The sequence below is a fragment of the Festucalex cinctus genome, chromosome 2, assembly GCF_051991245.1.
Source record: "Festucalex cinctus isolate MCC-2025b chromosome 2, RoL_Fcin_1.0, whole genome shotgun sequence".
Taxonomy (NCBI): Eukaryota; Metazoa; Chordata; class Actinopteri; order Syngnathiformes; family Syngnathidae; genus Festucalex; species Festucalex cinctus.
The window spans coordinates 13,748,879-13,766,632 of record NC_135412.1 but is presented as its reverse complement, the minus strand read 5'-3'; the positions used below and the strand labels follow the sequence as shown (position 1 = coordinate 13,766,632).

General features: G+C 39.3%; 1 protein-coding gene across 1 annotated transcript in view; it reads left to right on the top strand.

Annotated features, from left to right (window-relative positions):
* The window catches only part of c1ql4a (complement component 1, q subcomponent-like 4), a 33,846-nt gene extending 18,468 nt beyond the window's left edge, over window positions 1-15,378 (top strand). The window contains exon 2 of the mRNA XM_077513000.1: window positions 14,194-15,378. Coding sequence (XP_077369126.1) covers window positions 14,194-14,373 — 180 coding nt within the window. The 3' untranslated portion in view covers window positions 14,374-15,378. The remainder of the gene's footprint in view (window positions 1-14,193) is intronic.
* Window positions 15,379-17,754: the final 2,376 nt, after the last annotated feature.

Sequence of the window (17,754 nt, the reverse complement as noted above, 5' to 3'; positions counted from 1 at the left end):
CATGCTCCAAAAAAAATCCCACACTTGACATGTATGCTTATAATCAAGGCCTGAAGGTATCTCTATGACAACATTCAGTTATAAATACAGTGCCACCTAGCCCTTGAGGCTTATATAAAAAAATATAAAAATACCCCACATACGGTATTTTGTACAAAAAATGTACACTCATTCTAAGTGTGATAACTAAGTCATTTATGAATATTCTTTTAGTTTCCACCACTCAAATTGTTCACTGTCTTGACACCGATCCAAACGTATGTACGTTTCCATTTTGTTTTATTCATTTTTGATTGCCCCTTTGGACAATAAAAGTAACATTGTGCAATGAGTACAACGAGCGATGATGTGTATATACACTTTTACAAAAAAATACCAATCAGGGCAACTCATTGCCTAAAAATAAAAAAGGACGCTGATTTTTGCAGGTCTTAACAATCACCAAAACCCGTTGAGCTTGACACACACACTGGCAAAAAAATATTCTACATGTAAACGTTTATTATGCCATTTTCAAAGAAATTTTGCTTCCAATATGCCAGTACCCCAATGTGCCAGTACCCCAACATGCAAGTACCACAACGTGCAAGGACCCCAACGTGGCCCGGGCTGCGAGGGCCCTTTATAGCTGCTCGCAGCTCTAGTTAGGGCCCGAGCAGCGACCGCCGCGAGGTCCCTCTTGTTTTTGTAAGAATTATTATTATTATTCTTCTTCTTCTTCTCCGTAAACGATCGCATTTTTGAGGGCCTAAACATTTACGAAAACTCACCAAACTTTGCAGTCTCTTCGGGCCCGGCGAAAAATTTGATATTATGTAGTTGTCATAACAACGCGACTCTATAGCGCCACCTAGCGTAGAAAAATAAAAACCAATCCCGGCCCGTTTGAGCTAGAGCTACGAAAATTGGCAGGCACGTGTAGCACTACGAGACGCACAAAAAAGTCAGTGGAAGCCATTTCCTAAAATGTACAGGAAGTGAGCTATGAATTTTTTAATGTCCAATTTTGGCCTATTTTGGCACATTCACTGTGGTCATACTTTTTCCCCCTATGCAAACATTTTTCATCCCATTGACTTTAAACTTGGCATTTATCATCTCAAGACTTAAGAGAAAAACTAGGCAAAAAATCTTGCGTTTTCGAAATACTATATGACGGGGGCGGGGCATCAAATATTGCCTTTAAAATTTCATTTGTCCAGAAAGAGCAAATGCTGAATAACTCCCATGTACAAGCTCCAAAAAATCTCAAACTTCTCAGGCAACGTAATAGTCACGGCCTGAAAACACCTATATGAAAAAATTCAGTTATACATATAGCGCCACCTAGTGGTTACAATAAATGTCATACTTTACGTTTTTAGCTACTGTGCTGAGCTCGTTGAAGGGATCCAGTTGAAAATTGGTCAGAAAAGCCTTAAGATGTTGATGATGCCCCACACCGAATATTGTAACTTTTCGCCAAAGGGTGTGGCCGCTACGGTGACGCAAAGTCTGAAGATTTTTCGTGACAATAAAAGCTGCATGAACTTGACCGAGATGATCCTATCTTCTCAAAATTTCACACATTTGATGAGAGTCCAGCCCTAAAGACATCTACGAACTTATATTTCATCTAACTGATAGCGCCACCTAGTGGCAATTTTTTTTCTTACGAATTTTCTTGTACATTTTTCTCCAAACACGTTAACTGGACCAACCTCATATTTGCTCAGATGGGGGTTTCGGCCTTCATGATGTCACAACACGAAGTTTGTGAGTTTTCGCGAATCGCTGTGGGCGTGGCTAAGCACTGTTCGCCAAGAAAACAACGCTAGTTTTGATGGTCTAAACATGCGCAGAAACTCGTGAAACTTGGCACACACATCTGGCCTGGCAAAATGAGCAATATTTTATCATGTATTGTCCTATTTTTACAAAAATGACTCAATAGCGCCCCCTAGAAATTTTTAACGAAGCAGCCCCGATTGTACGTTTAAGCAAGATCTACGAAAATTTTTAGGTGTATGAGGGAGTCCAAGACCTACAAAAAAGTCTCTTGGACCCATGTGCTAAAAGGAACAGGAAGTGAGCTATGAATTTTTGAATGTCCCATTTTTGACGATTTTTGCACATTTTCAGGGGGCATACTTTTGCCCACCTCCTACACATTTCATCCGACTGACTTTAGACTTGACCTGGACCATGTCAAGACCTGAGCCAACTACAGGCAGAAAAATCTTGACTTTTGGAAATACTATATGATGAGGGCGGGGCATCAAATTTTGTGTTTCGCACTGAAAAAGGATATGCTTAATAACTCCCCGGTACATGCTCCAAAAAATCCCAAACTTGACATGTATGTTTATAGTCAAAGCCTGAAGGTATCTCTATGACAAAATTCAGTTATATATGCAGCGCCACCTAGCCCTTCAGGCGTGAAAAAAAAATACCCCACATACGGTATTTTGTACAAAAAATGTCAACTCATTCTAAGTGTGATAACTCCCATGTTCAAGCTCCAAAAAATCTCAAACTTCTCAGGCAACGTAATAGTCACGGCCTGAAAGCATCTATATGATAAAATTCAGTTATACATATAGCGCCACCTAGTGGTAACAATAAATGTCATACTTTACGTTTTTAGCTACTGTGCCGAGCTCGTTGAAGGGATCCAGTTGAAAATTGGTCAGAAAAGCCTTAAGATGTTGATCATGCCCCACACCGAATATTGTAACTTTTCGCCAAAGGGCGTGGCCGCTACGGTGACGCAAAGTCCGAAAATTTTTCGTGACAATAAAAGCTGCATGAACTTGACCGAGATGATCCTATCTTCTCAAAATTTCACACATTTGATGAGAGTCCAGCCCTTAAGACATCTACGAACTTATATTTCATCTTACTGATAGCGCCACCTAGTGGCAATTTTTTTTCTTACGAATTTTGTTGTACATTTTTCTCCAAACACGTTAACTGGACCAACCTCATATTTGCTCAGATGAGGGTTTCGGCCTTCATGATGTCACAACACGAAGTTTGTGAGTTTTCGCGAATCGCTGTGGGCGTGGCTAAGCACTGTTCGCCAAGAAAACAACGCCAGTTTTGAGGGTCTAAACATGCGCAGAAACTCATGAAACTTGGCACACACATCTGGCCTGGTAAAATGAACAATATTTTATTGTTGATTGTACTATTTTTACAAAAATGACTCAATAGCGCCCCCTAGAAATGTTTAACAAAGCAGCCCCGATTCTACGTTTAAGCAAGATCTACGAAAATTTTTACGTGTATGAGGGAGCCAAAGACCTACAAAAAAGTCTCTTGGACCCATATGCTAAAATGAACAGGAAGTGAGGTACGAATTTTTGAATGTCCCATTTTTGACGATTTTTGCACATTTTCAGGGGGCATACTTTTGCCCACTTCTCCTACATGTTTTATCCGACTGACTTATGACTTGACCTGGACCATGCCAAGACCTGAGCCAACAACAGACGGAAAAATCTTGACTTTTGGAAATACTATATGATGAGCGCGGGGCATCAAAATTTGTGTTTCGCACTGAAAAAGGATATGCTTAATAACTCCCCGGTACATGCTCCAAAAAATCCCAAACTTGACATGTATGTTTATAGTCAAAGCCTGAAGGTATCTCTATGACAACATTCAGTTATATATGCAGCGCCACCTCGCCCTTGAGGCAAAACAAAAAAATACCCCACATACGGTATTTTGTACAAAAAATGTAAACTCATTCTAAGTGTGATAACTAAGTCATTTATGAATATTCTTTTACTTTCCACCACTCAAAATGTTCACTGGCATTAGACTTATCCAAACATGTACTTTTTTATTTATTTTTGATAGCCTCTAATGGACATTAAAAGCAATATCGTGAATGAAGGATATGCTTAATAACTCCACGGTACATGCTCCAAAAAAATCCCACACTTGACATATATGTTTAGAGTCAAGGCTTGAAGGTATCCCTATGACAACATTCCATTATATATACAGCGCCACCTAGCCCTAGAGGCATAAAAAAAATACACCAACTAAACGGTATTTTTACAAAAAAAAAAAAAATCCACATGTCAAGGTTTATCATGCCATTTTCAAAGAAATTCTGCTTCCAATGTGCCGTACCTAAACTTGCCAGTACCCCAACGTGCCAGTACCCCAACGTGCAAGTACCCCAACGTGCAAGTACCCCAACGTGGCCCGGGCTGCGAGGGCCCTTTATAGCTGCTCGCAGCTCTAGTTATTATTATTCTTCTTCTTCTTCTTCTTCTTCTTCTTCTCCGTAAACGATCGCATTTTTGAGGACCTAAACATTCACGAAAACTCACCAAACTTTGCACACTCCTCAGGCCCGGCGAAAAATTTTATATTATGAAGTCGTCATAACAACGCGACTCTATAGCGCCCCCTAGCGTAGAAATATAAAAACCAAGCCTGGCACGTTTGAGCTAGAGCAACGAAAATTGGCAGGCACGTGTAGCACCCCGAGACGCACAAAAAAGTCTATTGGGACCATGTAGCTAAAATGTACAGGAAATGAGCTATGAATTTTTTTATGTCCAATTTTGGCCTATTTTGGCACATTCACTGTGGTCATGCTTTTTCCCCCTCTGCAAACATTTTTCATCCAATTCACATCAAACTTGGCATTTATCATCTCAAGACCTGAGAGAACAACTGGGCAAAAAGTCTTGCCTTTTAGAAATACTATATGATGGGGGCGGGGCATCAAATATTGTCTTTAAAATTTCATTTGTCCAGAAAGAGCAAATGCTTAATAACTCCCATGTTCAAGCTCCAAAAAATCTCAAACTTCTCAGGCAACGTAATAGTCACGGCCTGAAAACATCTATATGATAAAATTCAGTTATACATATAGCACCACCTAGTGGTAACAATAAATGTCATACTTTACGTTTTTAGCTACTGCGCTGAGCTCGTTGAAGGGATCCAGTTGAAAGTTGGTCAGAAAATCCTTAAGATGTTGATCATGCCCCACACCGAATATTTTAACTTTTCGCCAAAGGGCGTGGCCGCTACGGTGCCGCAAAGTCTGAAGATTTTTCGTGACAAAAAAAGCTGCATGAACTTGACCGAGATGATCCAATCTTCTCAAAATTTCACACATTTGATGAGAGTCCAGCCCTAAAGACATCTACGTACTTATATTTCATCTTACTGATAGCGCCACCTAGTGGCAATTTTTTTTCTTACGAATGTTCTTGTACATTTTTCTCCAAACACGTGAACTGGACCAACCTCATATTTGCTCAGATGAGGGTTTCGGCCTTCATGATGTCACAACACAAAGTTTGTGAGTTTTCGCGAATCACTGTGGGCGTGGCTAAGCACTGTTCGCCAAGAAAACAACGCCAGTTTTGATGGTCTAAACATGCGCAGAAACTCATGAAACTTGGCACACACATCTGGCCTGATAAAATGAGCAATATTTTATTGTTGATTGTGCTATTTTTACAAAAATGACTCAATAGCGCCCCCTAGAAGTTTTTAACGAAGCAGCCCCGGTTGTACGTTTAAGCAAGAACAACGAATATTTTTAGGTGTATGAGGGAGCACAAGACCTACAAAAAAGTCTCTTGGACCCATATGCTAAAATGAACAGGAAGTGAGCTACGAATTTTTAAATGTCCCATTTTTGACAATTTTTGCACATTCACAGGGCGCAGACTTTTGCCCACTTCTCCTACACGTTTCATCTGACTGAGTTAAGACTTGACCTGGACCATGTCAAGACCTGAGCCAACGACAGGGGGAAAAATCTTGACCTTTCGAAATACTATATGATGAAGGCGGGGCATCAAAATTTGTGTTTCGCACTGAAATAGGATATGCTTAATAACTCCCCGGTACATGCTCCAAAAAATCCCAAACTTGACATGTATGTTTATCGTCAAGGCCTGAAGCTATCTCTATGACAACATTCAGTTATATATGCAGCGCCACCTAGCCCTTGAGGCATAAAAAAAAAATACCCCACATACGGTATTTTGTACAAAAAATGTAAACTCATTCTAAGTGTGATAACTAAGTCATTTATGAATATTCTTTTAGTTTCCACCACTCAAAATGTTCACTGGCATCAGACTTATCCAAACATATATATATTTTTATTTATTTTTGATAGCCTCTGTGGACATTAAAAGCAATATCGTGAATGAAGGATATGCTTAATAACTCCACGGTACATGCTCCAAAAAAAATCCCACACTTGACATGTATGCTTATAATCAAGGCCTGAAGGTATCTCGATGACAACATTCAGTTATAAATACAGCGCCACCTAGCCCTTGAGGCTTATATAAAAAAAAAAACCCACATACGGTATTTTGTACAAAAAAATGTAAACTCATTCTAAGTGTGATGACTAAGTCATTTCTGAATATTCTTTTAGTTTCCACCACTCAAATTGTTCACTGGCTTCACACCGATCCAAACGTATGTACGTTTCCATTTTGTTTTATTCATTTTTGATTGCCCCTTTGGACAATAAAAGTAACATTGTGCAATGAGTACAACGAGCGATGATGTATATATACACTTTTACAAAAAATACCAATCAGGGCAACTCATTGCCTAAAAATAAAAAAGGACGCTGATTTTTGCAGGTCTTAACAATCACCAAAACCCATTGAGCTTGACACACACTGGCAAAAAAAATATTCTACATGTAAACGTTTATTATGCCATTTTCAAAGAAATTTTGCTTCCAATATGCCAGTACCCCAACGTGCCAGTACCCTAACGTGCAAGTACCCCAACGTGCAAGGACTCCAACGTGGCCCGGGCTGCGAGGGCCCTTTATAGCTGCTCGCAGCTCTAGTTATTATTATTCTTCTTCTTCTTCTTCTTTATTCTCCGCAAACGATCGCGATTTTGGGTACCTAAACATTCACGAAAACTCACCGAACTTTGTACACTCCTCAGGCCCGGCGAAAAATTTGATATTATTAAGTCGTCATAACAATGCGACTCGATAGCGCCCCCTAGCGTAGAAAAATAAAAACCAAGCCCGGCACGTTTGAGCTAGAGCCACAAAAATTGGCAGGCACGTGTAGCACCCCGAGACGCACAAAAAAGTCTATTGGGACCATGTAGCTAAAATGTACAGGAAGTGAGCTATGAATTTTTTAATGTCCAATTTTGGCCTATTTTGGCACATTCACTGTGGTCATGCTTTTTCCCCCTTTGCAAACATTTTTCATCCAATTGACTTCAAACTTGGCATTTATCATCTCAAGACCTGAGAGAACAACTGGGCAAAACATCTTGCCTTTTTGAAATACTATATGACGGGGGCGGGGCATCAAATATTGCCTTTAAAATTTCATTTGTCCAGAAAGAGCAAATGCTTAATAACTCCCATGTTCAAGCTCCAAAAAATCTCAAACTTCTCAGGCAACGTAATAGTCACGGCCTGAAAACATCTATATGATAAAATTCAGTTATACATATAGCGCCACCTAGTGGTTACAATAAATGTCATACTTTACGTTTTTAGCTACTGTGCTGAGCTTGTTGAAGGGATCCATTTGAAAGTTGGTCAGAAAAGCCTAAAGATGTTGATCATGCCCCACACCGAATATTGTAACTTTTCGCCAAAGGGTGTGGCCGCTACGGTGACGCAAAATCTGAAGATTTTTCGTGAAAATAAAAGCTGCATTAACTTGACCGAGATGATCCTATCTTCTCAAAATTTCACACATTTGATGAGAGTCCAGCCCAAAAGACATCTATGAACTTATATTTCATCTTACTGATAGCGCCACCTAGTGGCAATTTTTTTTCTTACGAATTTTCTTCTACGTTTTTCTCCAAACACGTTAACTGGACCAACCTCATATTTGCTCAGATGAGGGTTTCGGCCTTCATGATGTCACAACACGAAGTTTGTGAGTTTTCGCGAATCGCTGTGGGCGTGGCTAAGCACTGTTCGCCAAGAAAACAACGCCAGTTTTGAGGGTCTAAACATGCGCAGAAACTCATGAAACTTGGCACACACATCTGGCCTGGTAAAATGAACAATATTTTATTGTTGATTGTGCTATTTTTACAAAAATGACTCAATAGCGCCCCCTAGAAATTTTTAACGAAGCAGCCCCGATTGTACGTTTAAGCAAGATCTACGAAAATTTTTACGTGTATGAGGGAGCCAAAGACCTACAAAAAAGTCTCTTGGACCCATATGCTAAAATGAACAGGAAGTGAGCTACGAATTTTTGAATGTCCCATTTTTTACGATTTTTGCACATTTTCAGAGGGCATACTTTTGCCCACTTCTCCTACACGTTTTATCCGACTGACTTATGACTTGACCTGGACCATGCCAAGACCTGAGCCAACAACAGACGGAAAAATCTTGACTTTTGGAAATACTATATGATGAGGGCGGGGCATCAAAATTTGTGTTTCGCACTGAAAAAGGATATGCTTAATAACTCCCCGATACATGCTCCAAAAAATCCCACACTTGACATGTATGCTTATAATCAAGGCCTGAAGGTATCTCTATGACAACATTCAGTTATAAATACAGCGCCACCTAGCCGTTGAGGCTTATATAAAAAAAATTAAAAAAATACCCCACATACGGTATTTTGTACAAAAAATGTACACTCATTCTAAGTGTGATAACTAAGTCATTTATGAATATTCTTTTAGTTTCCACCACTCAAATTGTTCACTGGCTTCACACCGATCCAAACGTATGTACGTTTCCATTTTGTTTTATTCATTTTTGATTGCCCCTTTGGACAATAAAAGTAAACATTGTGCAATGAGTACAACGAGCGATGATGTGTATATACACTTTTACAAAAAAATACCAATCAGGGCAACTCATTGCCTAAAAATAAATAAGGACGCTGATTTTTGCAGGTCTTAACAATCACCAAAATCCGTTGAGCTTGACAGACACTGGAAAAAAAAATATTCTACATGTAAACGTTTATTATGCCATTTTCAAAGAAATTTTGCTTCCAATATGCCAGTACCCCAACGTGCCAGTACCCCAACGTGCAAGTACCCCAACGTGCAAGGACCCCAACGTGGCCCGGGCTGCGAGGGCCCTTTATAGCTGCTCGCAGCTCTAGTTCCGTTTCTTCTTCTTCTTTATTCTCCGCAAACGATCGTATTTTTGAGGGCCTAAACATTTACGAAAACTCACCAAACTTTGCAATCTCTTCGGGTCCGGCGAAAAATTTGATATTATGAAGTTGTCATAACAACGCGACTCTATAGCGCCACCTAGCGTAGAAAAATAAAAACCAATCCCGGCCCGTTTGACGTAGAGCTACGAAAATTGGCAGGCACGTGTAGCACCCTGAGACGCACAAAAAAGTCAGTGGAAGCCATTTCCTAAAATGTACAGGAAGTGAGCTATGAATTTTTGAATGTCCAATTTTGGCCCATATTGGCACATTCACTGTGGTCATGCTTTTCCCCCCTTTGCAAACATTTTTCATCCAATTGACTTCAAACTTGGCATGTATCATCTCAAGACCTGAGACAACAACTGGGCAAAATATCTTGACTATTTGAAATACTATGTGACGGGGGCGGGGCATCAAAAATTGCCTTTCAAATTTCATTTGTCCAGAAAGACAAAATGCTTAATAACTCCCATGTACAAGCTCCAAAAAATCTCAAACTTCTCATGCAACTTAATAGTCACGGCCTGAAAACATCTATATAATAAAATTCAGTTATACATTTAGCACCACCTAGTGGTGACAATAAATGTCATACTTTACGTTTTTAGCTACTGTGCCGAGCTCGTTGAAGGGATCCAGTTGAGAATTGGTCAGAAAAGCCTTAAGATGTTGATCATGCCCCACACCGAATATTGTAACTTTTCGCCAAAGGGCGTGGCCGTTACGGTGCCGCAAAATCTGAAAACTTTTCGTGACAATAAAAGTTGCTTTAACTTGACCCAGATGATCCTATCTTCTCAAAATTTCACACAATTGATGAGAGTCCAGGCCTTAAGACATCTACGAACTTATATTTCATCTTACTTATAGCGCCACCTAGTGGAATTTTTTTTTCTTATGAATTTTCTTCAACGTTTTTCTCCAAACACGTTAACTGGACCTACCTCATATTTGTTCAGAAGAGGGTTTCGGCCTTCATGATGTCACAACACGAAGTTTGTGAGTTTTCGCGAAACGCTGTGGGCGTGGCAAAGCACTGTTCGCCAAGAAAACAACGCCGATTTTGAGGGTCTAAACATGCACAGAAAGTCATGAAACTTGGCACACACATCTGGCCTGGTAAAATGAGTAATATTTTATCATGTATTGTGCTATTTTTACAAAAATGACTCAATAGCGCCCCCTAGAAATTTTTAACTAAGCAGCCCCGCTTGTACGTTGAAGCAAGATCTTTGGAAATTTTTAGGTGTATGAGGGAGCCCAAGACCTACAAAAAAGTCTCTTGGACCCATGTGCTAAAATGAACAGGAAGCGAGCTACGGATTTTTGAATGTCCCATTTTTTACGATTTTAGCACATTTACAGGGGGCATACTTTTGCCCACTTCTCCTACACGTTTCATCCGACTGACTTCAGACTTGACTTGGACCATGTCAAGACCTGAGCCAACGACAGTGGGAAAAATCTTGACTTTCGGAATACTATATGATGAGGACGGAGCATCAAATTTTGTGTTTCGCAATGAAAAAGGATATGCTTAATAACTCCCCGGTACATGCTCCAAAAAATCCCAAACTTGACATGTATGTTAATATTTAAGGCCTGAAGCTATCTCTATGACAACATTCAGTTATATATGCAGCGCCACCTAGCCCTTGAGGAATGAAAAAAAAAATACCTCACTTACGGTATTTTGTACAAAAAATGTAAACTCATTCTCAGTGTGATAACTAAGTCATTTATGAATATTCTTGTACTTTCCACCACTCAAAATGCTCACTGGCATCAGACCTAACCAAACATACATATTTTTGTTATTTAGTTTTATTGATTTTTGATAGCCTCTATGGACATTAAAAGCAATGTCGTGAATGAAGGATATGCTTAATAATTCCCAGGTACATGCTCCAAAAAATCCCATACTTGAAATGTATATTTATAGTCAAGGCCTGAAGGTATCTCTATGACAAAATTCAGTTGTAAATACAGCGCCACCTAGTCCTTGAGTCATAAAAAAAATGCCTCACTTACGGTATTTTTACAAAAATTTTAAACTCATTGTAAGTGTGATAACTAAGTCATTTATGAATATTCTTTTACTTTCCACCACTAAATATGTTCACTGGCATCAGACCGATCCAAACATATGTACTATTTTATTTAGTTTCATTTTTTTTTTATCGCCTCTATGGACAACAAAAGCAACATTGTGCAATGAGTACGAGCGATGATGTGTAAATGTACTTTTGCAAAAAATACCAATCAGGGCAATTCATTGCCTAAAAATAAAAAAAAAGACGCTGATTTTTGCAGATCTTAACAATCACCAAAACCCATTGAGCTTGACACACTCATCACACCTGGCAAAAAAAAAAAAAAAAAAAAAAAAAAAAAATCCAAATGTAAAGGTTTATCATGGCATTGTCAAAGAAATTCTGCTTCCAATGTGCAAGTACCCCAACGTGGCCCGGGCTGCGAGGGCCCTTTATAGCTGCTCGCAGCTCTAGTTTTTTGTTTTTTTTTTGTTTTTAAAGCAGGTTTGTTTATTTTCATCATTTTTTTTCTCCCCCCAAAATAAAAAAAAAAAGAAAAAAAAGTCACAATTAGCATTGCGTAATGAAGTAAACTACAATTCCCAAACCATTGTTTGACCTTTCTTCTTCTGTACTCTTATACAGCCATAAAGTATCACAAAACATACAAATAAAATAAACCCCGAAAGCTCATATTTTAAATTAAATGACAACAAAGGACACTTTTGCTATATAGTTGGCTTTAGTTTTCTAAATGTTGAATTGAAATTTAATTTCGTTTTTGTTTTTCTTAAGCACTTTCATTTTTATTTTCCATCTGTCCATTCATCCATCCATCCATTGATGAACCGTTTGTTAAAAAAAGTTTTTCGTTTTTTTTTTCAATTTTAATTATAGACATTTCATTCGTTTTCATTAACTAAAACAACCAAGCTAACCAACACACTGTGCCCTGAGCTCATCCTCTTTCACACTCCAAATAACATCCAATTTGATATCCTGTATCTTGACTCATATTTGCATGGGCCTACCAATGCAGCATTGTGGTCAGGCAAGCTTTCATTTGCTCCACTCAACATTTAGCCGCTTTATTGTTTTAAAACACTTTCCTGATCCACACTTTTCTGTGCAGACTGAATGATATTTCGGTGAAACTCTTACTTTCATCTCTCGCCGTTACATTCTGATATTAGAGAATGTGCTACTTATGGTGTCTTGCACTTATAAATGCTATGCGCGGCTTCCCAGAGGCACTTGCAAATTTCAAAGTCTTAATTTCATTTGTATCGCTCTTCATTTTCTTGTCATCGGTGTGTAAGATACTTTCCATCTGCACTACTCATTAAGATCGCAACTGAGTTTGGGTGAGAGAAGGGGTCTACTCTGCATTGGTAGCCAGCCAATCACAGTGTGCATGTAGAGACACAAGCACTCACGTTCAGACATATAGACTCAATTCATCCATCCATCCATCCATCCTTTTAACCGTTCACTCCTCACAAGAGTCTCAGGGAGGTGCTGGAGCCTATCCCAGCCGGCTTTGGGCAGTAGGCAGGGTACAGCCTGAACTGGTTTACAGCCAATTGCAGGGCACACAGAGACAAACAACCACTCACACTCACGCACACCTAGGGACACTTCAGCGCACCCAATTAACCTGCCATGCATGTCTTTGGAATGTGGGAGGAGACAGAAGTACTCGGAGAAGACCAACACGGGCTCGGGGAGAACATGCAAACTCCACCCAGGAAGGCCAAAGCCTGGACTTGATCTTGAGTCCTCAGCATTGGGAGGCGGATGTGCTAACCACTCAACTACCGTGCCGCCCAGACTCAACTATTTACTTAAAAAACAAAAAACAAAAAACAAAACAAAACTGCAGTTGTAACAAAGTGTTGCAGATAAGATCAAACGTAAAATACAATAAATGTAACTAGCTTACTCCCTCTTGCACAGGCTACATGCTGTGTTTGTCGATGAGAGAGAGAAACAAGATTTAAATCACCAGTCCACTGACCAATATGGGGGAGCCGGGACACTGAAATTGTAATCAAGCCGTCACATGATGTCACTTGTGCTAGCTGCAGGAGCTGAAGTAGAATAGAAATAAAGAACACATCAAAGAAAGAATGGTTTAAAATCTCCTGCCCCAATTATTACTCTCTCTCACTTCATTTCATTTCGGCAGTGTGGGAAATGTTCCAAAAGAGATTTTGTCGCAAAAGGCCAGAACTCTTCAAATTGTGTACTAGTGCTGGCCTATTCTCACAATTTTTTCCACACGGAATGCCTTGAATGCAACAGCATGTTTGTTGTTACCCTTATAGCACACTAACAGAAATCCAGTTTCCCCCTCAATCGAGGCATGTGTACTTAAACATCAAGAAAGAGTAAACCCAATTAAATGTGTTAGCAAACAAGTAAAGATCCACTGCCTCTGGGTCAATAAGCCCCAGCTCGCGCACGGCATGCAAATGGAAAAGCTGTCTGGCTTTGGTAGCGACCACTCAATATCATGCCTATCGAGCGGGACTATAGGATCACACTGTAAGCGACGGGTCAATAGCCGCTGCGCTAGTGATGCTGCTGCTCTCCTCCGCTCTTGTTGTCCCCGGCGATGTCGCTTATCTCCAAATCCCAATCAGATCTCCGCCCCCAAGCCCCTACCATAGCAGATCAATAAAAAAAAGAACATCTGTGTTCTCAGTCCATCTCTGGGGGTCACAGGTCACCGAGCTTTCCATCTGTTTATACGCCATGACCGTTGATCTCAAAAGGCGACAATGTCATACTTAAGTATGAGCGTGTCGTTCAAGAGTGCTTAATAATTGAATGTGACCAAAAAGGTGACGGAAGATTGACGTACGGTTCATTTTAAGAAGCCGCTGAGCGCGCAGAGCTGTTGAAAAAGTGATGAATTCATTTGAACGTGTGCTCAGTTCTAGCCGAAAACTAACCGTTTAATGCGCGTGTCCTTTGCCGGGTGACAGGTACGAGCCAGCGCCATCGCTCAGGACGCCGATCAGAATTACGACTACGCGTCCAACAGTGTGATCTTGCACTTGGACGTGGGCGACGAGGTGTGTGTGCAGCTGGATGGCGGAAAGGTCCACGGGGGCAACACAAACAAGTACAGCACCTTCTCCGGATTCCTCATCTACCCGGACTGACAATAATCACAGGAGCAGAAGAGTAGACTTGTTGTATACACAATATCGTACAAACCTCATACAGGAGAAACACAACGCAACACACATGCATGGAGACCTATGCACACACCCCAACACGCACGCACACACACACACATCAATAGAATCATAATAAATGAGTGGTTGGGGGATAGAAAAGGGAAAATTACAATTAAGTTGATTTATATGGGGGACATTTAACAACCTCCTTTGTGGCTCTAAAACATACAAAATATTCTAATGTGATCCATTTGAACTTGAAATGCATATCAAAACAACACCATTGCTAAGATTGTTTGTTATGCAATAATTGTGTTCATAAAGAAAATCATGTTCTTTGTACTGACCTGCGAAGTATTTAATTCAACATTTCTTTCTCTCTATTAATATCGGTGCAAAATACACACCTGAACAAGATCCAATACAATAAGTGTATCACAATTATGTCCAAACAAGTATTATAATGCAGTGCTCAGTTGTGATTGACGCAATCAAAAATGCATTAATTCAACAATATGCTTATTATTGTCGATGTATTTCTCTCTTGTGAATCATGAAGGCAAAAGCATGTTTCACACAGTCAATCAAACATTATTATATTTGTAATCACAAACTATTGTATTGATTGCATTGTCCAGGTGCACCTTATGCAGCCGTAGATGTGCTTACAGTATGTGTTGTTATGTTTCAGGGAAATTAGAACCATTTTCAGAAAAGTAAGCCCCTGTTGCGTTTGACAAGCCAAAACGGACTGAATTTATTTTATATTTTCAAAAGTAAGGGGTAAAAAAAAAAATCACCTTTTACAATTGCAATTGTGTGTGGTGACAATTTAGTGTGTTATTGCCAATATTGTTCATATGTGTATGAATGGATGCAGTTGATAAATAAGGACATGCAAAAGGGACAAAAACAGTTTACCCAAATTAAATGTAAAGTACATCATACTGTCATATCTTTGTTATTTTTTCACAATCAATTTTTAAGGATTATATTGGACTCTCATCATCTGTCTTCTACATGCAGTATGACGAAAGAGGCCTGGTAAACAATTACTATTAAATAATCTATGCCTACATCATTTGGTGTTCTGTGTTCCTGTTGAATATGTACATGCAATTGTCATACATATCCACTCTGCACCACGACTCCATCTGAATGCAGCATTGAACATACAGCCTGCCCCGGTGGGCTTAACAAGTTGAGACCAGAGCCACTGCCTGCATGCTTCAACATGGATTTCCAATATGTCTTAAGACACTGTTCAAGACACAAATACAAACACCACTATATTGATCTCAATATATAATATCCCCGGGATCGGCAAAATCCAGCCAGCGTATGCCTTTTTAGGTGGAACACTATCACAATCAATTGTGCAAAAGCTAAATTAGGTCTGATAAATGAGTGGACGCGTGTCAAGGGATTAAACTCAGATCAGTTGTTGCAAACTCTGCCAGTAACAAGAACTTTGGCAGAACAAATTAGTAAGATTTTCATCAGTACTATCAATATGATCATTTTCTTGAATTCACAATTTTCTGCACACTAATCAATCATCATTGGTGAAGATGAGCAGATTGAACTTTTAATAATATATTTGCCTGAACTAAAAGACTCCGAACGCAATCAACTGGATAACTAATATCATGGAAATGATGAACTGAGTGATCATTTATTATCCCTGCTGACTCTTAACTATTAGTTGTTTGATTTTCTGCGTCCTAGTATAGTATGGGGCGGGAAATTACAAGCTTCATGCTTCTTCCTGCCAGCCTTTTTTCTTTTCGGTTATTACATGTTGAAATTGTATAATGAAATGTTTGATTGTCACAATGCTGAAAGGAAAAATGAACAAATCAATCAATTTGCCTTTGTATAAAGTAACTGCGGTATATGTACATGCACTTACTGGCCTAAACATTAAGTACACCAGCAGAATTTGATGACACCCTGTATCTATATCTTAAAAAAAAAAAAAATCTGCCATTACAAAGCTAAAAATGCACATTTTCTGATTGACATAGAAAACATATTTTTAGATATGTAAGCCATCTTGTAAACAAATAAAGAATAACTATAACCACAAGAATAAACATGCTGTTTTAAAATATCAAACAAAAAAGCAGATGGCATTTTTTTTAAATTTCTCAGTCAAGTTCATATTCATTGTCTTAAGCAGCTGTTACAGATTGAGCAGTTCACTATGTCAGAGTGGAAAACTTGCAAGTGCATATAATTGGACAAAAATTACAAAAACCTTTTATTCTGCTGCTATTTCAGCCTCCATTGAAGAAAGACTAAAATAAGTCATAATGTCACTAAAAATATCGAAAAGTTTCTTAACAGGCCAGTTGCCCCATAATTTTTATTTTATTTTATCTTTTTATGCATGCTTGTGTCTTATAATCTCTCTCATTACATACACGCATTAGTGAAGAAGACATGCCAAAATAATAATAATAATAATAATAATAAATGTTAGTGAATACGTTTGAAATGAAATGACTTGGAATTTTACTGGTGGTAGGTTGTGTGCACATTTTTGGCCAAGATGTTGATGACTTCCATTATTCTGCCTTATTTTCATAACCGACAGATTTTGATGAGGACACCAAAAACACTTAGTGCTATTGAGTCCCAGGATTGCCCTTTTGTAGCCTACTAGTGGGGTGACGGTGAGTAAACATCACAGAATTTGTTTACTTTTGGATCATTTTGTGAATAGAAACTCTTATAATTGAATTACATTTTTTTAATCTAATTTAATTAAATTCCTGTCAACATGTATCTTCATTCTTTCAGGTTTACATAATTGCCCGGCTGCAGTATTTCTTTTTTTCTGAATCTGAATATCCTGCTTATAATGAAAGGGCCACATTTAGAGGCCGTCCACGTAATCAATAATGGCTGATTTGTGCTGACAGCTCAGATTATTGATGAAGTGAGGGGAACACTTGTAATTATATAGGCTGATGGCATCTTGGACTTGTAAGTAGGCTACGCGATCAGGATTTTGCCGTTGATCACGGAGATCAAATTGGACGTCTCGGCGGGAACGCTCAATCTCTGCTAAAGTCGGGTTCAAAGTTCAGCAGAGGTCCGAGAAATGTTTTGAGACGGGCAGCGCGGCCCATTAGTGTTTCACCTGTCCGGCGCACCGCCGTGTAGATCACACACTCGCAAATAGGAGGATTAAAATAATCAATAGGCCCGACTTCCATCGACCGGACGCGCGCGTGCATGAACACACGCACCTTAGCAATTAGTGGCCAACATACACACGTCACGCGCATTCTCTCAAACAACCGTTTGCTGTATGATGAAAATAGTTGCAGCTGCTTGTGCACAAAAACAAGGTCA